The sequence below is a fragment of the Miniopterus schreibersii genome (assembly GCF_964146895.1).
Source record: "Miniopterus schreibersii genome assembly, chromosome: X".
NCBI classification, from domain to species: domain Eukaryota; kingdom Metazoa; phylum Chordata; class Mammalia; order Chiroptera; family Miniopteridae; genus Miniopterus; species Miniopterus schreibersii.
The window spans coordinates 62,973,820-62,999,687 of NC_138104.1; the positions used below are offsets into that span (position 1 = coordinate 62,973,820).

At 36.5% G+C, this 25,868-nt stretch overlaps 1 protein-coding gene across 2 annotated transcripts; it reads right to left on the reverse strand.

Moving 5' to 3' along the window:
• Positions 1-373: 373 nt before the first annotated feature.
• Positions 374-25,397, reverse strand: RLIM (ring finger protein, LIM domain interacting). 2 transcript variants are annotated; one of them, XM_081126492.1, is made up of 4 exons: positions 23,300-23,363; positions 8,546-8,738; positions 7,228-7,311; positions 374-5,762 (listed from the first exon to the last, which is right to left on the reverse strand). In XM_081126492.1, the coding sequence occupies exons 2-4, from the start codon at positions 8,712-8,714 to the stop codon at positions 4,174-4,176; spliced, it is 1,842 nt and encodes a 613-aa protein (XP_080982618.1). In that variant the 5' UTR covers positions 8,715-8,738; positions 23,300-23,363; the 3' UTR covers positions 374-4,173. The 2 variants fall into 2 exon arrangements, with proteins under 2 accessions (XP_080982618.1, XP_080982617.1); XM_081126491.1 differs by lacking the exon at positions 23,300-23,363 and adding an exon at positions 25,192-25,397 and having other exon boundaries at positions 380-5,762.
• Positions 25,398-25,868: the final 471 nt, after the last annotated feature.

A 25,868-nucleotide genomic window follows, 5' to 3' on the forward strand; every position in this document is an offset into this window, starting at 1 on the left:
TTAGCAAAGAAATACTAATCAAAACCAAATACCTCACTATAATTTTGAGAGTGTTAGAGGGTGTGCCTACTTCCTTCAAATTTGAATTAAAACACCTATACGGAAATGAGAATCATAAAACTGATAAATTGTTATCCCTCCTAAGTTCCAACACTTCAATAAGAGCTCTATTCTATGCTGCATTTTAGATATAAAATGGATTTACTTAAATCAAGTGAGATCACCACTTGTTGGGAATATTAGATATTATTTTAGAAATGTTCCAGTTAAGAACTCAGTTTCAGAATATTAAAATTTTTACAGCTGTTTTCATACCTGTTTCTTAGTTGCTTATTAAAATCTGATTTAAAAATAAGTTAAATACTAGTTCTTTAGACCTTGAACTTTAATTTTACAAATAAAGCATGTTATGTTGATTTACATTTTCAAATGTTGTTTTCAAAAGCATACAATTTACTAAGTTAACTCAATGAATTACAACACTGTTATTGAATATAAAACATCCTGAAGAATTATACTAAGGAAGAAAACGCCTGATACTTTAACATGTGCCTTTTCAATCTCTTGCATTACTAAGGTACAGAATACTTTACAAAGTAGCAATCAGCAAAGTCTTATAAGTCAGGAATAAAAGTGCCCTGCAAACATGGCTTCTAAGAACTTAATGTTGGTAATACATTTGACAGGGAAGCCAGTAAGGTAAAACTTAAAAATTCAAATAAGGCAGATCACAAATACTTTTCCTTCATAAAAGAACAAAGGAGAAGGGGAGGGGAAATAATAACCTCCATCTTTAAAAGTATCAACAACAAGGTGCCACTTTATTCTAGCAAGCTGTAAAAATGGCCTTTTAAGAGGCACTTTGCAACATTTACCTCCCTATCACATGGGAGGTGGCTTCAACATTTTGGGAACTGACTGAAAAGTCATGGCTGTCGTAGACATTTGGGAAGTAGGTAGTTAAATACAAAGCATATTAAGTGATAACCCTTCATAAATATAATTTGAAACATTGAACACTGGGTATGGAAAAGAAATGTTTTCCCAGGGGGGGAAAATTACTTGAGGTAACACTTAAAGATAACCAGTTTCCTAATCTTAAAGTTTGGATAAACTCTAATGATCATGTTTTTAGAGATTTCATATATATAAAATGGTGCTAAACGTTTTTCTTGTTAACTATACAATTATTCCCTACATTCCAACAGTAATGTGAACACTTTTCTCAATCCCCACCTCCATTAACCACTAACACCACTGAGTTATGACTAATGTGTTCTTTTTAGAGCAAATATTCCAAATAACATGGCTCATCTTCTAGTGTTGCTACAAAGTCTGCAAACTTTAAACCTTTTTCAATTTTGTTTTTAGTACTAATAAATCACAACCCTTTCAGCTGCTTGGAGTTAACATAATACCTCAAATGTTTCAGACTAATAAGTAAATTTTTAAAATATCTGAAATATTCAAGGAAATTCAGTTTTTAGTACTTTTCCCTATGCTTTGAACAATGTAAACTCCCAACATTGTTTTTTCTTGCTCCTATTACTATATGAAGTTCCAGGACAAAACCTTTAATAAAGAAAAAGTGCAGATACAAAATGAAACGTATAGTCTTTTGCAAGAAAACTTACTCCCTGACACCTACAAATGACCTTGTCTTCAATGTCCACTAGTAAGTACATATTAGACATGGGTCTTGGGGGAAAAAAAAAAGTAGCAAATTCCACTAAAATTTTGTATCCATTCTACAGTCCAATGGAAATTATTGAGTGCTATTGAAAAAGGTGTCCACACGCACATGCCCAACATATGCATTCTACTGAGGGCTAAAAACTTAAAATTCTATTTCCAGTGTTTATGAATAGGTTCAATATCTACCTTCACAACCAGAATTGAGCATGAGTTACTTCTTTTTACTTCACAAATGAGTAATATATCTTGGGAGGTTAAGGAGATACCTGTTGTCAGTAACTTTTATGCTTAGAATGAGCTGCATATAAAATGAACACCCCTATAGTATATGGGACATTTTATACCAAGAGGAAAATGGGTTTGTTTTTAGTCAATTGGGACTACCCTGCAGGTCTGAAAAACAGATTACACACCCTTAGGAAAAAAGACAAGGAGGCTCACAAATATAAAGGAATCCTGACTTTTACAAGGACAATTTTTTTAAAAGATAAAATGTATTATTATAAGCGCCATAAACAGTAATTTCTGCTTATATTAAAAAAAAATAAGTGAAGCTTTGTTTGAACATTATTTCCTTGCAAGAGCAGTACATATCCTTAGCAAACAACTACCATATTTACAAGTTAATTTCCTTGATACTTAGGCAGGACTGAAAACGAGAGGAAAACATGAAAGCATGAGTTTTGAAATAATCTTTACAGTTAAATTGATAGCAGTTAAGGTAACCAGATAGTTCCTAAAGCAGACTTGTTTATTTTGTTGAGTATCTGATTATGCCTGGGTAGTTAGTTCACTTTGTTAAAGGCCAAGGATGTGTTCAATTCCTCTTTGAAACCATTAACTTTTCCCAGAAAAACAGTCTACTAATCCTAATCCCAACCAGCCTCAAAAGAAAAATTCGGCAAAAGTACTGAGGTTCTTCACAAACCTATTGCTACTACTATGGAAACAACATAAAGTGCATGTCCCATAAATCATAAGTCAGCAGTCTCATCTTCAAATATGGGCAGCACAAGTGAAATTTGAATTGCAAATAACTCACAACTCACTTTCAACAAGGAATAAAAATCTCTTAACTACCCAACTGGTCTTTAAATATGAAATATTAGGTCTGTGTTAGAGAGGCAGTAATGAAATATTAACAAGTGTGCACTGGTACCTTAAATGACAAATCTCGAAAAAAATGCAAATTCAAGACTTTCCTATTAGTATACACATCTGTACCAATTCTTATGCTTAAAGTGGGTTATGGTCTCCTTCCTCTTCTTCATCTTTTTTGAGGAGTAGACTTGTAAAAACAACAATGTAAATTGTACTAGGTGGTAGTGGCTTATTTTTCTTAAACCAAAGCTCTGCCTAATTTGTTCATCTACTTCGTCTGCTCGAATGGAATACTGTGTCAAAGATCTCACCATATAATACCAGTATGATTACTGTCTTCATGAAAAGTTTTAATTCTTCCAGAGTAGTTTTCTTCTCCAGTCTTTCACTTCCTACCTAATCCAAGTTAAAATACACAATTTCCATTGGTCTTCAATGCAGTTCAATTCTGCACCCTGACCTTTCCTTTGCATGTCACAGTAGCTGTTCACATACATTAAATATTATAGGTATGTTCTGCTCTTGACATGTACACACTTACAAAAGGAGTTTTGTACTTTGTTTGGTGTGTATTTTTACTATATTGGCTCACGAAAAGCAGTTTTTTCATTTCTATGCATGGTACTTTACAATTTTTAATGCATTATTACAACAGTGCATTGGAAAAGTACTGAGCCTCTACAAAATAGCTTTACATTTTTAAACAAATGAATGTTACTTTTTTCACTTACACAAGCATAGGCTTTTTTAATATTTCCACAAGATAAATATCTCAAACTATAAGCTCACTCTACAGTGTGCCACAGTGATGGGCTTAGGAGACAGTTATACACTTAGAAGATCTAACCTTAGTGTTATTTACACTGACATGTCCAATATCACCTTGCCTGAAAGGTGAACAAATGACATTCAGCATGTAGCTGAATTTGTGCCAACTAATAACTGGGAATGGTATAACTTTAAGCAATCACTTATGAAATGTGTACTGTAACTTAGTCTAAACTGATAATTTCCTTAGCCCCTCTCTCCTATGGCATGGGAAACTTTAACGATCAACATGAAATAGATAAGAGCCATTGCTAAGGCAGATCTTTTAAGATAACAAAGGAGAAACTGATAAATGTATATAATAAATCATTAGTAATATCAATTACTGATACTGAAATTAGATTTTATGTCCTAAAACGTTGCTTTTTAAAAATTTCCTTTTATTCTGGAACAGAAACTGGAGAAAGGACAATGATTCATTCAGAAAGCAATGACTCAATTCAGATGGCAGCTATACATTTAAGTACCACTCAAAAAGTGGACATAAAGCAAGTGATTCCTGTTTGCCCATCACTATACCAAGTACATAGCTGAGAGCTCAGACCTTAATTACACAACACTTTCTCTGTTACCAGAAGCTAAGACTGCCCTGCGACAAATAGGACAAGTAGAATTTTCAGATAACCAGCGATCGATGCAGTGGACATGATACTCATGGGAACAAGGTAGTTTGCGAAGTTTGTTGCCTTCTGTATATTCGGTAATGCAAACACTACAGGTTTTTAATGCATCATTTTCACCAAAACTTCTCATTGCCAAGTTGTCAATCTGTTCTTTGGTGAGTCCTCTAGGTTGGTCATCATCATCCTCATTTAAGAGGAAAAACTGAGCCAGACTAAGGAAAGGCAAAGAGCCACTTTCATCAACTGTTACTGGGGCTCTATGTCGAACCTCTCGCCTAGCACCTGATGAGCCTGATGATGAGCTTCCTTCATTACTACCTTCAAACGCCTCTGAGCTAGTCTCTGAACTTTCACCACTGGAACTGGAACTAGGACTGGAACTAGAACTTGAACTGGAACCAGAACTGCTACCACCACCAGAACCCCCTCTCCCATTCCGTGACTCCGCCCTTTCCATATTTTGACTTGAGACTGAGCCACTAGGCTCTGAATCACTATCACTGTACATAAAGTAGCTTAATTCACCAAAACCTGTCATTATTTGTCTTAACATAGTCTGAATCGCAACAGATGTAGTCTCACTTAAACCAGTATTTAAGATTCTACGAATTGGAATTCTGATGGTACTAACATAGGTTCTCACACCTGCCCGCTCAGAACGTGAAAATGTACGCCTAAAACCTCCTCGTTCACTTTCGTAAGTGACAGTGTTGTTTGGTGTCTGAGACCTTGACCGAGTTCTGCTAGCTATGCTATCCCTCTGCCGATATTCTCCAGGACGGACTCTTCTTACTTGAAGATCAAGGACTATGGTTGGAGGTCTCTGTCCTGATCCTGTAGATTCACCATTACCAGTTGTATCTGAAGAACCTGCTCCTTGTGAGGCATTTCTTATTCCGGAAGCTGCAAAAAGACCTCTACTTAGCAAGTCAGGTCCACTTATTTGCTGTCTCAGTGTCACATGGTGCCGGGTTCTAGAACTTCCCTCAGTCTCATTTACCAAAGGATGCTCAAAAGTCTGAGATGAGATGCTATGATGAGATCTCCGTGGAACTTCACTCATTGGATGCAGAGGTGACCTACTTCTTTCAGCTCTTGCTCGGGTTCTCCGGTGGTCTGGGCTCCTGCTTCTTGCTCTTCTCTGACCTCTAGTAGGTGGGACTTCTCCTGTTAATGCTTCAATTGAATTTCGTTCTGATCTGGATGGCCCTGCAGATGTTGATTCAGATCGTGGATTTTCCACTTGCCTTTGGCTGTTGTTATCCATGTTTTCTCCACTAGAACGTCTTGCAGATGGCTCATTTTCATTCTCTGGATTTTGACTCCCATTATTACGGTTAACATTGATCTCTAAACTGAATCTGAAATCACCACTGTTTGGATTAGTCCGGCTCACTGCTCTCCAAGATTGGTTTCCTCTTTGCCCACTTCTTGTCGTATTTCCAGTTTGCCTGACAGAGTTAAGCCAGTCTATTATAGAGTCACCATTAGATACATCATCTGAAGATTCTCCACCTGTTTTTAAGAGGGAGAAGAGGAGAAAAAGGAACTACTAAAATTAGGACAATCATGTAATAGTGCTCAGAAACTTTGTATTAGAAAAAAAAAAAAAAAAGAACAAAAATTCTGAACAGATTTCACATTTACACATTTTTGTAAACTATACTACATAGACTTGCAAGTAAAAGCAGGAAAATTTCAATTTCATTTTGAAAGAGCAAGCTAATCCAAGCAAAATTCAGAGAATTTTTTAAAAGGGAATCTGGAAGTCTATTTCAATACTTCATTATACATAGAGCCTAGCATACCACTGTGGACTGTCAGAAGACAGTATTTTTCAGTTCACCATCAAAACATTCTTGTAAACACCAATTAAGGTATAGGGCTAGTATTTTAGTTCGAATTAAATTTCAGTCAAATTTTCATTAGTCTGTAACATTTCTTCTAGGCTCTTGATTTAAGTGCCTTTGATAATATAAGATGTTTTAAAATACAAGACTGCTCCCTGGCTGGTGTGGCTCAGTTGGTTGAGCATTGTACCATGGACCAAGAGGTTGCCAGTTTGATTTTCAGTGAGAGCACATGCCCAGGTTGCAGGCTCGATCCCTAGTATGAGGTGTGCAGGAGGCAGCCAACTGATTCTCTCTCATTGATGTTTCTATCTCTCTCTCCTACTCCCTTGCTCTCTCTATAAAAAAATCAATAAAAACATATTTAAAGAAGAAAAATAAAAGAATGCTGTAGCCATTGCAAAAATATAATATAAACAACGTTTCTAGGTTTGTGTTTGAATACTTCTTCACGTTACCAAGATTTTAAATTAACATGAAACTGGAGATCAGACCAAATGAATACTCTGAACCTAGCACAGTACATATAATGGCACATTCAAGACTAGACTGTTATCACAGCCTCTTAGGTTAGATAGTGAAATTCTCTACTTCACATTGGAGAGAAACATCGGGATGTTAGGATGTTTAGCTATATCCCTGGCGTCCACCCACTAGATGCCAGTAACAAACTCCCCGTATTGACAAACAAAAATGTGTCCAGGCATTGCCAATATCCCATAAGGGGCAAAATTATATCCCGTTGAGAACCACTAGGTTAGAGAATATAGCATTTCTTTCTGCTGGTGAGGAACTCACATGTTTATAAAAAAGGAATAATTCAGTAGGTAGAAGGAAATTTCAATGGATGTAGAAAATCAAGAAAAAAAATTACATTTAAATAGACCATTTCTCACAATGTCCCAATTAACACAAACAAGCCAAAGGTGAAGCAGAAAAAGAAAAAGGAAAAAAAAACTACATTCACAGTTGTACCAAATATCAAGAACATGCCATTTCTCTTTTTATGAGTAGTTACTTAGCACCAAACTAATTTATACCATTTCTGGATAATCTTTGGCTGACATTTACTGTTATTAAGTTGTTTATCCATTCCATCCTCTACCCATCCCCTGCAAAACAAAATATACCTCTATTTTCATCTGAGTTTTGTGGTGGTGGGCCCTCCTTAATTTGTTGTAATCTTCTCAGCAACTCTTCCTCAGTACTTTCACCTGAAAATAGTTTTAAAATGTTTGCCAAATTACAAATAGAAACCAATGCTAAGCAAAATAAGCCAGGCAGAGAAAGACAAATATCACATGATCTCACTTATATGCTGAATGTAATAAACAAAATAAACTGATGAACAAAACAGATCCAGTGACATAGAGGCATGGAACAGACTGACGAATCTCAGAGGGAAGGTGGAGGTGGGTGGGGAGAGATTAACCAAGAATTTATATGCATAACCCATGGACACAGACAACAGTGTGGTCAAGGCCTAGGGCAGGGGGATGTGTGGCAGAAGGGATCAATGGGGGGAAGAAAAGGGGACATCTGTAATACTTTTAACAATAAAGATAAATTTTAAAAAACAACGACTCTTACCCATCTGAGATGAAAACCAAGGAGTAGGAAACCTGGGTAAAATTAATTTCTTTGGGACCTTGACAATACAATTTATAGTTGTACAGATTTCTTATAGTTTACTGAATGCTTTTGCATATAACACCTCATTCTTTAAAATTGCAACTCTGGGAGGTAGATATTACTATCTGTATTTTAAAACAAGAAAACAAGACTGAGTGAGACTGACATGCTAATACATGGCAGGGCCAGGCAGCCAACTTAAATATTCTGATTGAAATCTGGTACTGATGGTTCAATAGCACTTCCTTTCATTAACACCTGACCTTTTAAAATTTAAGCAAGCACTCAAAGATTAGTAAAATTAAATAGAAATAAAAATGATGGAATAAATTTTAACTAGGGGCAAATGGGACCTAATTGGGCAAAAGAGAATAACCAAGCACAAGGTTCTTAATAATTGATCATTTTACCCAAGGCTTGCTCTGGAGGATTATGATTGGGACATATTCAGGGAATCAGAGATGACAAAACAGAGTAAGTCTGTCCTAGGAACTAAAGTTCCCATTAGCTCCTACACACTTAGACTCTTGTCTAGTAAGTTAAATAAGCCCACAACAAAAAAATTGTTCAGCTCCACTCTTTTCAAATCAGCTCATTCTAAATTCATAATATAATTCATAACTAAAAACATGGTATAGGATAATTCAAATATGAGTGAACAGAATCAAGTAATAAATACAGCAGCAAATATCATTCTAAATACCTTGCATTAAAATCATACTTCATAATGGCTAAAGAAACTGATTTTCACAGCAGGCTATTTTTTAAAAGACCAGCAAATTACATATATAAATTCTTAAACTACATATCGCATACCTGGTGTGCCTAGCAAATTGTTATCCCTCATAAGCCTATAATCTTCTTCACTCAGATTATTAACAAATTGATAGAAAGCTTCTTCCCGATCCAATCGGTCCATCTGACTTCTGCGCTGCGCTGCAGACTGATCACCACTTCCTTTTTCATTAGAATCTGAGCTTTCCATCTTGATAAACAAGTCGAAAATTATCTAAAAGGAGAAAGGAAATCAATCTTGAAAACAGAAGTCAGTATGTGTTCTTATAAAACAGTTTCAATTATGTGAAAATCCACAATGTAAGTCAAGACGTAGATTTTAAGACTTCATATGAATGAAATTTCATAATAGAAAAACTCCCCAAAAGCCCTGTTATACTAGGAAAAGACTAGGTCAGGGGGTTGGCTAACTATGGCCCATGGGCCAAATTAAGCCCTGGTGCCTATTTTTTCTTGTTGAAACCCAAGAATGGTTCTTACATTTTTAAATGTTTATTTTAAAGGAGAGGATTTTTTTGTGATGTGTGAATATTATATGAAATTCAAATTTCAGTGTTCATCATTTTATTGGAATAGTCATACACATTTATTTACATAGTCTATGGCTTTTTTGCTATGACAGAGTTTAGTCGTGACAGAGACTAAATGTGGTACTCGCTGCTTTGCAATGGTGATCTGTGCACTGTAAGTTGCAGTGATCAATTATAACTTGACAGCATTTTAAGTGCCATGTATATCACCATATTGTGACATTTTTAAAGTTACCAGTGCACACTCATCACATCAAATCAAGAAGGTGGACTTCGAATGGCACAGAGTGTGGATTATTTTGTTATCAGATTAGATGGTAAAGATGTGTTTATTATGCAACAGCATGATAATTATGCTCAAGTAATAAAATATACAGTGATATTATCAGGCTAAGCACTCATCAATAACAATATTCCTAATTCACAGGAAAGCTACAATGTAAAAAACGAGAAAATTTAAAGTGAAATATCTAAGCACAAAATATTTCTTCGCAAAAATTAAAAATGAGGCTTCAACTAAAGTAAGTTTCCAGTGGCTCATTTGCTGGCTAAGCAAAGAAAATCATTTATTGATGGTGAGTTAAGTTGCGTTTGATTGCAGAAGCTACAGAAACGTGTCCAGAGAAAGCAAACTTGTTTAAAATTATTAATGTTTTGGCGAGTATAGTTGCTCAGAAAGTTGAGTATATTGGGATACATCAATAAGCAATTGAAAAACAAGGCAGCAAATGATTTGAGTGGTTTTCCTTGGCTCACGAGTACACAAATATCAGTGATACTATTCACTGTTTATTCAAGGAGTCAAGTGCTCCACTACAGGTGATAATATTTTCAAAGAGGCTGAGAAAACACAAATTCAGCACAAACTGAAGTGAAATTTGCTAAGACATATTACAACTGAAATAGTAGTAAAATGTGTAAAACAGAAAAAGACCTAGTTGGACAAATTTACAAACCTTGTGAACATGTAAGGTGTTTAAAGTCTATAGTTATCATTACATTATTCATCAGCAGGGAGTTTTCAGAAAATATTTAAGTCCATCATAATATGTAGTGTCAATGGTGAGCTTCATTATTGCAGACTTAACCATCATCAGTTCTGTGAATTTTTTTCAGAAACAGAAACTATCTTGCCTTGCTCCACTACTTGCTCATTCTGATGGCTTAGCACTGGTAAAAGTTTTATTGTGATTTGTCATAGCAAGGTCCAAAACTGAATTTTTTTCCCAGTGAGAACCACCCTCAATCACCATTACAAAACAGGAGCTTGGGAATTAAGCTTTTGCTACAGGATTCATAATGTTTCTTAATGAATTCAACCTAAAAGTACAAGGCAAAACAGTGCTTCTATGTAAAACTTATCCTGCAGTAAGTCATTTCAACAATAACTAACACTGGAATCACAAAGTCAAGCTGCTTTACATGACATGACTTCTTTGTACTATCAAAGAAATGAGAGCTGCATTCCCATACAAATTTGTAGATCTATTTTCTGAGCACAAACTACAGTTCCAAAAGCACATTTTTTTTGAACCTCAGTGAAAGTAAAAAGAAAATTTCCTTTATTTCAAAATCCATTTAACTGTGCAACTGAGGAGCTTCCACCTAACCTTCAACTGAAAGTGATAACCCTGCAATGTAATATTCTAAAAGGTAAATATCAAGAGAAGAATCTAATAGAATTCTATAAATGCCTTCTAAGGGATGAATATGCTTCATTAAAATTATATGCTTGTGGCCTGGCCGGGCATGGCTCAGAGGCTGAGCATCAACCTAGGATCCAGGAGATGATGGTTCGATTCCAGGTCAGGGCACACGCTCGGGTTTCAGGCTTGATGCCCAGTAGGAGTGCAGGAGGCAGCTGATCAATGACTCTCTCTCATCATTGATGTTTCTATCTCTCTCTCCCTCTCCCTTCCTCTCTCTTAAATCAACAAAGACAGCCCAGCCAGGTGTGGCTCAGCGGTTAAGCGTCGACCTAGGATCCAGGCGATGAGGGTTTGATTCCCGGTCAGGGCACGTGCCCGGGTTGTGGGCTGCAGCCGATCAATGACTCTCTCATCATTGATGTTTCTCTCTCTCTCTCTCCCTCTCCTTTCCTCTCTCTGAAATCAACAAAGATATATGTAAAAAAAAAAAAAAAAAAGATGCTTTAAATCAACAAAGACATATTTTTAAAAAAATTATATGCTTGTGGACTGATTAGATTGCAATACCTATGCGTGAAAGGACATTTTCAAAGATGAAATATGGAAAATCTCATTTTAAGTCAGTAGCACTGGATGAGTATCTGCAAATAATTTTGATAATAAGGAATATGTTTAGCCCCAATTAAGTAATATGTTACTTCCCCAAAAGAATGCCATTTTTCTCATTAGTAGACCTATATTACAAAACACTGTACTATTACTATTACATTTTGAGTTTGTTTTTTTGTTTTTTTTGGAGGTGATGGATAGGTTTATTACCTTGATTGTTGTGATAGTATCACAAATGTTTGCTTATGTCCAAATGCATCAAGCGGAATGTATTAAACATGCAATATTTTGGTATATTAATTATACTTAAATACAACTCTTTTAAGAAATGTAATAAAATCACATATTTCCTCTAAAGTCCACACAATTCCTAGAGTTGATCAAATGGTCTGCCTTCTTACTGGAATCTGCGATCTTAAGAGAAATTCTTTTTAATTTTTTTTATGTGGAACCTTTCATAAAGGCAAGGCTGTGCACATCCTTGAAATCCTTGTTGGGATCCAACCCTTCATCATTCTAATTTTGATGCAAGTGACTATGATGTGTAACTCAGACATCTGCCCATCTCCTTCTTGGAATTCAGCTCTTAAAAATCAAGGCTGTCTTCTTGGTGATTTATTTCTAAGTTGCCTCTGGAAAGGGTATGAACTATTGCTTTTGTTGATTAGAGTATTTTTTCAGAATTCTGTATACCATGCTTCCCAAAATCTGACTTATTTGGGGGGAAATATGCACTCTGAACATCTCTACTAACATTAATTATACTATAAACAGCATTAAAATTGCATTTTATTTTGTTTTACATTTTGAGTTTTAGCAAGAAAAACTGTGAAAATTTGGCTTCTCTAACTAATTATGTAATATGTCCAATTTTACTTTTTGATCAGCAAAGCAAAAAAAAAACATTACTACCTAGCCTTTTACAGAAAGAGTTTGACAACCCCTGCTATAGATAGTGCATAAAACTAGCAAAAAATTCTTGATCATCATTCACTACTTATATGGCCTTAGAAAATTCCTATACTGGCAGATTTCCATACACTCTCAATTAGTAGTAAACAATCTAAAATAAGATTCCAAACAAAAAATTTCATTCTCTGTTTTTTTCCTCTCCAACTTCAGATTGATCCTATTTAAATTCACATTGACAAAATAAAAATTAATTCCATGAACATATGATAATGTGGTTTGTGGAAAAGAGGTAATCTATACTGGTGCTAGGATTTAATCCCACACACAACACATGAAGTATCTGGATGATCACAAGTCAATACTAAAGAGAAAAATAACAACAAACCTTCTTTCATATATAAAAAAATAAAAAAGCCTCTCTACGTGTCTGCTGTGCCTAAATAAATTTTAGTCCAGACATGGGCACATCTAGATCTCCACCATTTTCCTTAGATCATTATTCTTATAACTATCCTATCAGTTTAAACAAATAAGATGAACACATCAAGGAAGGGGTAGGCAAGGGTAAGCTTAACATTTTTAGAAAAAGCTTTCTATTCTCATAACTAAGAATTCTTAATTTTGGTAAGAATAAACTATAGAAATTTCTGAAATATGTTTTTATAGTAACTTGAAACAAAGACTGGAAATCAACAGCTGAAATAAAACACTCATAAAAGTTACATGGGCCAGGGCAATAAAAAATTTAACAAAGGGAAACCACATTTTTCTATATGTAGCTAAGTAATACAATTTGGTATTGGTAATAGTAAGCAGATAATTTTAAAAAGTATAGAAAAGCACAAAGGAAAAAGTACTTCAGCTGCAATTCCTCAAACCAAAGAACCACAGTAACATCTGGCTAAAGTACTTAAGCAGTTAATATTTTGAATACTAATAACAAAAGTTAGGATAAAGTCCACTTGTGAAGGATCAATGCATTCTGAAATTAATTTATAAAAAGTATAACTCAGTAAGGTTGAAAGCCTTTAAAAATATAAATCTTTCAAATAAGGCAAAAATGTCTGATAAGTTCTGACATTTGAAGGACATGAAGAAAAAAAAAACCCAGTAAACTCATGTGCCAAGTACTGTTACAAGAAGGGCACAAAGTCTTAAGAATAGCGTTACTGCCAGCCAGTGTGGTCTAGTGGTTGAGCCATGAACCAGGAGATCATAGTTCAATTCTGGGTCAGGGCATATGCCCAAGTTGAGGGCTCTATCGCCAGTAGGGGGTGTGCAGGAGGCAGCCAATCAATGATTCCCTCTCATTCACTGATGTTTCTAGCTCTCTCTCCCTCTCCCTTCCTTTCTGTAATCAATAAATGTTTATTTATAAAAAAAAAAAAAAAGAGTCTGATAGGCGTGGCTCAGCGGTTGAGCACTGACCTATCATCCAGGAGATTGAGGTTCAATTCCCGGTCAGGGCACATGCCTGGGTTGCGGGCTCGATCTCCAGTAGGGGGCATGCAGGAGGCAGCTGATCAATGACTCTATCATTGATGTTTCTATCTCTCTCTACCTCTCCCTTCCTCTCTCTGAAATCAATAGACATATTTTTTTAAAAATTTAAAAAAAAGAATAGCATCATAGAAGTTAAAGCCCATAAGGAACAGAAACCTGCAAAAATATGGGACAGATTTTTTAAATGGCTTTGAAAAACAGTATCTAAAACAAGAAAGAAAGGGGTCCTGTACTGAGTATGTGGGGAAGTTGGTATAGTAACAATTATTTTGTTTCTATTTTATTCAGTAAGAAAAATCACCTTTGGTCTGGAAATAGTGGAAAAAGCAACTTTTCAAAGAGTCAAGAGCTCAAACTGCAAAACTTCTAATGGTAATCTTTGAGAAATAATAGAGAATAGGAGAGATACTAAAATACTAGATTTTAAAATGATCTAATATCTTCAAAGAAAGTGAAGTCTATAAACTATAGCATAGCAAAATCTGACAATAAACCCAAGGGAAAATTCTGCAAACACATATTCACCAGAAGTAGGGATCACTGCCAAATTAACCTCATTTTGTTTACAAAGGGGTGTTTCTCAACCTTGGTTTGCATATGAGAAATCACCCAAGGAACTTTCTCTGGGGTTGACCAGACAGCAATATTTTTAAAACTTCACAGGTTAATTCTATTGTGCAGTCTAGGTTGAGAACCTCTTTGATAGGGACATCAAGATAGTACTGGTGACTAGTATGGTTTGGTTTCTGTACAGAGACTGAGGAGGTTTCTCATGCTAACTTTATGAAGAAATATGGGCTTCTCAAAAGTCAGCATACATCCCAGCCGGGTGTGGCTCAGCGGTTGAGCGTTGACTTAGAATCCAGGAGATCAGGGTTCAACTCCCAACCAGGGCACATGCCTGGGTTGCGGGCTCGATCCCCAGTCAGGGGCGTGCAGGAGGCAGCCGATCAATGACTCTCTCATCATTGATGTTTCTATCTCTCTCTCTCTCTCTCTCTCTCTCCTTTCTCTGAAATCAATAAAGATATATTAAAAAAAAAAAAAAAAGTCAGCATACAAACTGAATCACCTGGAAATCTTGTTAAAATGCAGATTCTAATTCAGTAGGTTGGGAATGGGGCTTAGAGCCTGCTTTTTAAATAAGTCTCCAAGTGATGCTAACGCTGCTGATCCTAGAATCAGTTTGAGTAGCAAGGACCTTGAGGACAATACAGTTTAAGAGATTCACATTATTGAATACTGCCCTCAAAGATCATGGAGAAATGTGACCTTGAACATTTTACTATGAGTTATATAACTAAAATAACCCATAGTAAGAGACTAGTTGCTTCAAGAAACTGGTTGCATCTCCACTTTGGGACAATTTTATTAGTTAGGCTACTGTATTAAAAGGAATTATATGTAGTAAGAGTACTACAGAGTAGGGGAAAAAACCTGTCTTGGCAGTTCACACGAAGACAACCTAATTTTTAGTTAACAAAAGCTGAATAAAAAGCTTGTTTGAGCTGCCTGCCTATGAAACCTAACATAGTCATACACTGTTTTCATAGATCAGTATTCAATAAAAGTAGGTAACTACCCCACTGCAACCTTCTGTTCATACTATATGTGGACTATTTGAAACATTTTAAATACCTCCAAAAGAACAGGGACAAAGAGAAGAAAGTATCTAGAATAAACAAGATGACGACAAGCCAGGGAACACCATAAAAATGGTGGAATAACCTGGAGATGTCTAGCGTGAAGACAAAAATGTGCATGATTATCATCTTCAAATATTTAGTTATAACATGAAAGAGAGCAAAGCCACAGGGTCAAACTAGGGCCAATAGTTGAAGGAAGCACATAATTCCTTCTTTTAATAGCCAAACAAGTACAATTGTACCAAAGTGGAGATTCAACCAGTCTCTTGAAGCAAGCAAACTACCCATTTCTGCAAATATTCAAGCAGAGGCTTTATATTAAAGAGGGGATTCCTTATTATGTAGGAGTTTGAACAGACTAATTTCAAGATCCTTTGGACTAAAATGTCATTAAGAATGGATTAAGCCTCTTGGTTTTCTATTCTGGGCTTACGGGTCATATTTCTTTTTTTTCCCTTTTTATTGAATTTTTTGAGGTGACACTGATTAACAAAGTTATACAGGTTGCAGGTGCACAATTCCACAACACATCATCTGTACACTGTATTGTGTTCACCATCCAAGTCAAGTCTCCTTCCATAACCATGTTCCCCACTATACCCTCCTCCACTTCCTCCCCACCAATCACCACGCTGTTGTCCCTGTCCATGAGTTCTTTCTTTTTTGTTCAATCCCTCCACTCCCTCCAACCCTCAACAGCTGTCAGGCTGCTCTCTATATGAGTCTGCCTCTCTTGTTCATTAGATTCCACATGAACGAAATCATGACCAATTAACTTACGTTACCCCATCCCCGCCCTCCAACACAACTTGCGCCTTACTACCATCACAATTCTACTAATGCTGTTCCCTCAGCCCTTTCTTAGGCTCTCCCCATTTTGTTCATCCTTCAATGTTCTATGAAATCCTACCTCCTAAGAAATTATTACTATCTCACCTAGCAATTTTTGCATTCATCTCTGCACACAGCATTTGTCTGTGCCACCAAAGTGGCATTTCGTGCCTGGTATGGTCTTTTATATTTTTGATATATTAATTTTATAAATATATCATATCTTACTTATCCAACATAAAGAAATCATTTCAACATGTTATCAATATAAAAATCAATGTTACCCATCTGGGCATGGCTCAGTGGTTGAGCATCAACCTAGGATCCAGGAGACCACGGTTCGATTCCCGGTCAGGGCACATGCCCAGGTTGCGAGCTCCATCCCCAATACAGAGCATGCAGGAGGCAGCTGATCAATGACTCTTTCATCATTGATGTTTCTATCTCTATCTCTTCCTCTCCCTTCCTTTCTCTGAAATCAATGAAGATTTTTTTTAAAAATTAGTTTTACATTCTTTTTTTTAATACCAAGTCTCTGAAATCTGGTGTATATTTTATACTTACAGCACATCTCAAACTGGAAGCTAAATTAGCAATGGTTAAAGTGAAATGCAGTTCTACCAAAACAACACAGTTGTGTTTAATAAAAAACAGTATTTTACACTGCTTCAGTTTTTAATTTAACTTTATTAAAATTAAAGAAAATTTAAAGTTCAGTTCCACTGTTACAAGTGACATTTCAAGTGTCCAATAGCTACATGTGCATTTTGAAAAAGGAAATCCTGAATGTAAGTAATGACCTCAGCACCTTGTAAAATAATCTTACACACACCCAATGAGCCTGGTCTCATTTTAGACAATTCTTTTACCACTTAAGTGGCATATAATGGAAAATGTAATAAATCTAAACCACAAGTTCAGCCCCTGATATATGTAATGTCACTAATGTGTGTTAAGTGAAAATGAACATTAAAATGTTAAAAGGTTAGAGCATCATGCCAAGATGTCAGGAGACCACAGTCCACATGACCAAATACATCTCACTCCATTTTGCTGTGAAAATATTACTAAAGAATTATGTTAACAAAATCAGATTGTGGTGCATTTCCAGTTTAACTAGTAAGAAGAAACAAGAATCCCTACACATCCCTAGGCTCCTTCTATCATCATAAAAGAGAGGAACTTAAATCTATTATCTTACTCTCAGTTACAATATTCACGTGCATAAATCAGAAATTTTGGATTGAGTATACAATTAGCACTAGCCACTTTTAAACTTAAATATTTCTATGAAAAGCTCACCAATAGAATATAAAACTATATAAAAGCTCTTAAATCACTTAGCTCTTCCCCCACCACTCTATATTTACACAGCCCTTTCACCTATATTTCATTTAACCTCACAACAATCCTATGAAGTACGTCTCACTACCTCTATTTTACAGATAAGAAATAGAAGCACACATAAAGGAAGTGATTTACCAAAAGCCATATAGCTAGTAAGTAGAAAAAGCCAGCAACTAAACCCAGGTCTCCTGATCCATATTCAGTCAACTTTCCACTAAATGAGCAACTGCCTCCCAATATATCCCCAGGCTATATACTTTAAAATACATTCCTTCAATCCCAATAGGCATGTCTCAAGCTTTTTATACCAGGTTCACTCCTGGTATAAAAATTTCCAAAATGGCAAAACACCTTAAGCAGTGTAAGTCCAGGAGGATTTATTTTTAAATCAGTCAATTTTTAGTACATTTGCTTTAAATACAGTTGCCCCCTAGATAAACAGCATATTTTATTAACCTTAGCTCTCTCAGCATACTGTGTGCCAACATATCCAAATCCATTCCTGGGAACAAACAGCCAAATTAGAAATTTTGCCCAGTCATTTAAAAAACTACTGCCCAGCAGGGCGTGGCTCAGCAGTTGAGTGTCAACCTAGGATCCAGTAGATTGGGGTTCGATTCCTGGTCAGGACACATGCCCGGGTTGCGGGCTGCAGCCTATCAATGACTCTCTCATCATTCATGTTTCTCTCTCTCTCTCCCTCTCCCTTCCTCTCTCTGAAATCAATAAAGATATATTTAAAAAAAAAGAAAGAAGAAAGCTTTAAAAAACTACCCACAATGAATGTATTACTGTGTCAGGTAAATTTAATTCTGAGGAGAAAAAGCCAGCAAGAAAACCAAACCTGAGATTTATTAACCGTAATTAGAGAATTTAAAACAAATTTTATTCACCTTGAGAATTGTAAAGCACTGTTAGTTATTATCATATATTATATAAATTATGCAGACTATTTTGTTTCTGACCACTGCTAAAAGTATTTCATTTAATTCTCCTAATCCATTTACTCCAATGTTTAAAAAATGTAATTTTTATGATATTAAGGTGAAAAGTCACTTAAAACATTTTGATCAGTATTAATAGGTTGGAGACCTGGTGCTAAGTATAAGCACACACATTATATTCAATGGACATACTGCATCATAGTACCCAGTTAAGAAGATTTAAGGGACCAAAATGTACTGTTAACGAAATGACAGATTTTACAAAACTGAATTCTGAAAGGCAAGTGACTTTTGGAATATCAATTTAAAAATAAGCCACATCTATTAAGTCTGGGAGAAATAATGTCTTTTTCAAAACAAAAAGGTAGGGAGGAATCAGGGTAACCTAGTATCAACCAACTACTAAAGTATCTTGAGCATTTTCACCTTTTGCATGTGTTCGTATAAACTTGAAACTCAATAGTGTTCTAAAGCAGAACATGCTGACCAAAAAAACCCCCCAAAAAACACACAAACAAACATATAAGCATCAACATAAAAATGTGTCACTGAAAAGAGAAGGGCAGGCATCATTCTGTTTGCAACAGAGCTTCATTAAGAACATCAGAGTAGCCCTAGCCAGTTTGGCTCAATGGTTGGAGCGTCAGCTGAAGGGTCCCAGGTTCAATCCCAGCCAAGGGCTTGTACCTCCATTGCAGGCTCCATTCCCAGCCCTCGGTTCCGTCAGGGCACATGCCTGGGTTTCGGGATCCATCCCCAGCAGGGGGGTGTGCAGGGGCAGCCAATCAATGACTCATCATTGATGTTTCTATCTCTCTCTCCCTCTCCCTTCCTCTCTCTGAAATGAATAAAGATACATTAAAAAAAAAATACCCCCAAAGGTAAAACTTAAAATATATATATATATATATATATATATATATATATATATATATATACACACACACACACACACATATATATATACACACACGTGTGTGTGTGTGTGTGTGTGTGTGTATAATCTCCTCAGGTGAGGATTTTAAAAAAAGTTTTTTTAAAAGAACCTCAGAGTAGATGTAAATTAATGGTATGCTATCTTTGTCAATGAAGAAAATGTTAGCTCAATAATACCATCACCAAAATAAAAAATAATGCAATTAAAAAAATCAAGTAACAAAGAACTGTTGATTTTGAGGTAAGGATATAATGTATCATCACATATGTAGTCATCAAAAGTGTTGGGAATTCTTCATATATAGAATGTTTAATTAAAATGTTTGGCACTTGTAAGAGACAAATGAAAGCTTGAAAATAATCAGGGTAATTTTTTTATTCCATGAGTAGCAGGGAAACAAAAACAGGAGATACTGGGTTCTTGTCTTGGTTGTACTATTAACTAGTTACTAGTTATGTAAATTAGGCCAATTCATTTAACCACGTGTGCCTCAGGATCTCCATCAATACTAGAGTACTGAATAAATCTATAAACGACCTTCCAGTTCTATGAATTCATGAGTATGAATAAGATATAACCACGGTCACATTACAGTATTAAGACAGAAAAATAAAGCTAAGAAACAACATGAAAAACTACGACATAAGCTAAGCTGTGCTTTTCTCACTGCCATTTCACTCATGTATTTCTATCTCCCTTTTAGTGACTATCTCATCTGTTTGAAAATAACTACAAAGCACACCTCTTTTAAAAACAGGGCAGGGCTGATGTTTCACTGCCTTTATTTATTGCATGATACTTCTCACCACCCACACAATTTGTTGACTATTTCCAGTACTGGCCTATCAGAGGGTGCTACCAAGGGCTCCACCACTGCTGATACTATAACAATACAAGATTATAAAATATTATTTGTATGGTAATGTTAGCTTAGCCTCACTTATATTCTATTTCTACCACTTTAAAAGGACAATAACAAAAACACACGAAAGGATTCAGAAATGTCCTTCATGTGTCTAATCTCTTTGCAAGAAGGCTACTGACTTGCAGCTCACAATTTCGACTACTCCAACCCTCTAAAACAGTAAGATCAAAAGTCAACAATTCAAAGGACAGAGACCAAGACAAATGTTGCCAATTCATAGGATCATGTTAGTTTTCAAAGGAAGTCATTATGATGACATTTCAATTCACTCAAGTACTTTAGATGGAGAATTTAATCTTGGATTACCCATTTCATTGACCTATATCACTAAATTAGAATTTGGTGTTAACCACACAACTCCATTCTGACTTGTTTCTCATTATTCCCAAGAAGTAAAAAAAATGACTCAAAACCCAGAAGGTTCATGTATTTATAAAAAGTTATTAATGTAAAATCACTGATTACTAGAAATTTTGATAACTGGTAAAGTACTATTTTTGAGGACATGAGTTTTCCATCAAAATTTAGCTTTTTAAGAAAGAGTGAAACCAATTTTTAAAATTAAAATCACTTGACCAGCCCTGGCCAGGTGGCTCCATTGGTTGGGGAGCCTTGACCAGTACATCAAAAGGTTAACCCGATTATGGGTCAGGGCTTGCGGGTTGGCACTTATGGGAGGCAACCAACCGATGTATCTCTCTCTAAAAATCAATAAAAATATATCTTCGGATAAGGATTAAAAAAACACATTAAAATCACCTGACCAAAAAAGAATTATCTACACAAACGACTGTAACATTATTTGAGGAAATCAATTTCGTGTTACAGAACCAAATATGCTGACGACTGTGCTTCCTGAACCAGTGTTTCTAAATAGAAATGATGACAAAAGTGAATATATATCCCCACTTTGTAAAGTAGCAGTCTACACCTGTTGTCCTGTAGTACTTAATAGGGTCCCGGTCCTCTTTCACTCTCAAAAGTGACCCAGTTTGGATAAATTATATGGCTACTTTAGATGTAACTGACACGAACGGTAACTTGGGTGAATAAAAAAATGAAAATTGTAGTTAAGAGTTAACGCCTTTCTTCCTACAAGCAACTGGAGAGCAAGAGGAAAGACCACTTTTCATTACAGAAAAGATTACAAACACTGAACACAATATCCCCTTTCCCCTACAGAAAGTTCATCACTGTGCAAACGTTATAACAGAAGCCCAACCTGTAGTCATGAAGTTATTGCAAGAGATCCACAAATCTATGTACACACCACACACTGTCTACAGCTATTTGTCTCAACATATATAGGTGCTACTATGACTAATGAAATTGAAATCTTGGGTTGGAGCACTAAAATACAAGAAAATCGACAACAAAATATCAACTATATGTATTTCAGAAACAAAACCACAAGTTCATAAATATATACCCAAATTCTTCAAAATTGCCAATATTTTTTTATCTAAGATATTTCTTTTGATAAAAGGAAATATGAACAGCTTGAAGTACTATTGCTTTCTTACACTGGTTATCAAAACTTCAAGGGAATTATGTAAACTGGCTACTTTTTGAAATCTTTTGTGTTACACAGAAATGTTAAGAAATTAGACAAACAAAAGAAAAACATATCCCAGCCCAAGGCAGTGGACCAAAATTCTAGCACCATTGGTCTGGGTTTGACAGGACTTTTCACATTGTAATTGGTTTCACATTGTGAATCAAGGCAACAAGAGGCTGGTCAGTGATTTGCTCTGTTTCTTAATCCTCTAGGACTATGGATAAAGTAATATACACATTATAATTCCATGAATGCAAATGCAACATTTGGCCTACTGTGTTACTTAAGGCTTCACTACATAGTCACTAACCTGAAAGAATATGCCCAACCAGTCTAATATTTCTAGATGTTATTTCATAAAACCATTGCTGGTGTTAAATTTTTATCAAATTATATAGTAACAGCTGAAACGGGGAAAAAAGGAGGGGGTAATTGCTAAATAAGTCTCACCTGCTTCATACAGCAGGTTCTTTTTAAGTGTTAATATGTTTTTGATGCAACATAACCTATAGATTTTTTATTACATCCTTCATTTTCTTTGCATTTCTGATCTAAATAGAGAGTAATTAAGTCTAGAAGCATAAAAGTTTAGTGACTTCAGGCATTAGACAGACCTGGGTTAAAATGAGGACTCAACCACTCATTAGATATTTAATTGAGAACAAATTACTTAATAACCTCTTCCCAGAATCCAGTTACCTCTGTAAAATAGTTAAATCCTCACGAAGCTTTGCTGTGGTGATTATAAAATCATGCATGCATGCAAAGCACAGGACCTAGCACATAAGCATTCAATACAAGTTAGTTATGAATTTAGGCTAACTACCCATCCCAGTTTGCCTGGGAAAATCCTGTTTGTGCATAATTATTAATAATGTCCCTTTTGCTCTTAAAAGCATCCTAACTAGGGCAATAAATTATGTGGTTACTTTAATGATGATGATGATGATGAAAAATAGTTAATACCAATTAGATTATATATCAATTACGACATTTTGGATCTTGAAGGGGAAAAAACACAACAAAATAAGATTATATTCCTGTAAAAAAGTTTAATATTTTATTTAGCTATTCAATGAACATAGAAAACAGTATTTATTTATACCCATCTCGTTCATTCTGTTCTACAGAAGTACTGGTAAACTTCAGACATTATTTTAAAACAGGAAAATTCACAGATAAAGCACCAATGAGTTTTAGCTACTTAGAAACACTCCCCTTTGAATTACCAGTACAAAATACCCACTCTCATTATGAAGTATGCCCAACACCAACTAACATATATCAAATAAGCCCATCCAATTACAGGGCCTGCAAAACAGAGTATTTTAAAACATGCACTCTATATGTACATCATCAGGATACGGAACAACAAAAAAATTACCTGACTGTTATGACATAGTATTGTAATACAATAAACTGGATTTTAGTTTTCTTCACTCTCTGCTCTAGAAAAAAAAAGAATCCATTATTCTTCCTCTTTTATAAGATATTTTCTTTGAAATAGACACATCTTAAAATATACGAATCTTACATATTTTAGTCTCTTTCTCTCTCACACACACAACACACACACACACACACCAATACTCAATCTAATTCAATATTAGTATTACGATGTTTGGGGAGACTGAGGTCAGAAGCAACCAGGAATCTCGTATGTTAGATATAAGATTTCCAAACTACCTTTTAATATAAGCTTGCTTAAAATAGGTCTTCCTTTATTAGATCAGTAATTATTTTCATTTTGACGGTTACTTTCAAGGACTTACTTGGCACATTGCACTTATCTCTGTAAAGTAGTCCTAGAAGTAGCCTAGACGTAAGACAGAAACTAAAAAGTATGAAAGATCATCAGGACGAAACATTTTTCAGTAAGAGAAGTGGGTCCTAAAATCGTATTTTAAAAAATGTTTAGATCGGTCTTCCTGGGTATTTTTACAATTTAGAAAACGGATGGGGGGGGCTATAATTGTGCCTGTCTGTTCTCAAGTAATCCTGGATGGACATAATGTACCTGATGGGATGATAAGAGTAGTTATTTTGTCTTTAATCACGAAGAATGAAAGAAATTATTAGTAGTAAGTAGTACGTTTATTTCTTCCTCCCTTCAGTCACCCAAAGATATTGCGGTTCTCATTCAGGAAATGCGGGCTCCTCATTTCCAGCAAAAAAATTATTGTGGGACTTTGCAAACGGTGGATGACAACCTGATATGAATGCTTCTCCTTGCCCCCCAAACGAAAGAATGACCTAAATAAGAAGCCTTCTAGGCCTCAGATTCCCGGACTAACCTGTGGAATAAGTATGGTGAAAATGTCTAGGGAAGGAACGTGGCTGTCTCCTCCATCTTGAAATTAATCAGCATAAGGGAAAAAGGGACTGAGTGTTCAGGAAGCAGCAGCCCAACCGGTTAATACTAGTTACTAAAGCTATGGCGTACGTGGCAGGTACCGCCCGCAGAAGCCGAGACCCTTAGGCATTTTTTTGAAGGGGGAGGGGGGGTGGCTGATTGAACGGAAATTAACTTGAAAATCATCTGGCCCAATTTCTACCGTTTCCAAGGGAAAAACAACAAACACGCAATTGCTCTTCCCTCCTTTTTTGGGGGGGAGAGGGGATATCCTTACAGTGATATGTGGCAAAGAATACTCCAGGGTTATTCGACCGAGGGAGTAAACCACATTTGCCTCAGATCCTCAGGGAAATGTCATCAGGGCCCCAGGGAGCGCCTAATTGATAGTGCCTTGCAGAAGTGCTCAAAATGGGGTTTAGCAAAACCTGGGAAATCTAAAGGCCCAAGAGTTCCCAGCATCTGACTTAGAGCATACAGATTCTTTCCCCTACTCCCAAACCCCAGCCCACCGTGTTAAAGGGGTGGGAAGAGGCGAAGGAAGTCTCCGAAGAACCGAGGAGAGAAAATCAGGAAACGATTAAAGATTCTCATGCCTTAGGCCAACACTTGAAAATCACCTCCCCCAAATCCTTAAGTCTCTGGAGGGTCCCGGCTGCGGGTCGCGCGGCCACGGAAAGGAAGTATTTCCCCAGCACCATCCCCTTCAGAAAGCCTGTCGACTATACACCCAACTAAAATGGCAGCGGCTACTACGCCACGGAGCCCCTCACAGCAACCAGCGCCTGGAGTTCGGCAGCGGCCCTGAGCCTCAGCTGCGACAGGCCACTCAGGCCATTTTGAGAAAAAGCGGCAGCCACGACTCCACTGTCTTCCTCTCGCTCTCCGTCCATTTCTCAGAGGATCCCCAAGGCTTCACTTACTCGGTTTTAGTCGTCGGAATCCGAGTCGGTCAGTAAGGCCGCCGCCGCCGCCGAGGCTCCTGCACGCCTCCCTTGTCGCCGCTCTCAGGCCCGCCTCCGATGAGTCGCTGGCTGAGACCCGCCTCTAGCCCAGCGCCTGCTAGGGAAACGTTGCTCAGGCAGCCATTATCTCCCCCATTGTTACCAAGCAGCGACAGGAAACGACTGCCCACAACAGGAAGTGATGATGCCTTCTCCGGGTCCCGCAGCTCCCCCAGACTATTAGCCAATCCCAGGCGATTCCTCGAAAAGGGTTGGCGGGAGGAGGAGGGGTGACAGCCGACAACGCGGTAAGGCGGGCTGCGGTCTGGAAAAGGAAAGCTGCTCTGACGCCCACCATGTCACAAGCCCCACCTTCCTCCGCCATTTTGAATTGTGGCGAGAAATTCGCGTACTGAGAATTGTGGGAACCTTTGCTTTCCCATTTTGAAAACTAAATCACGTCACCTTCTGACTGCTTCAAGCCGTTTTTCCAGAGAGTGAAAAATGTGGTATTAGTTTGACCTGAGGTCGCTGCACACGATTAGTTCATTCATAATCCTACCGTTTATTTTATATATATATACACATATACATATACATCATATACATATACATATACAGCGCCAACTGTATGTTAAGCACTGTTGTACCTATTG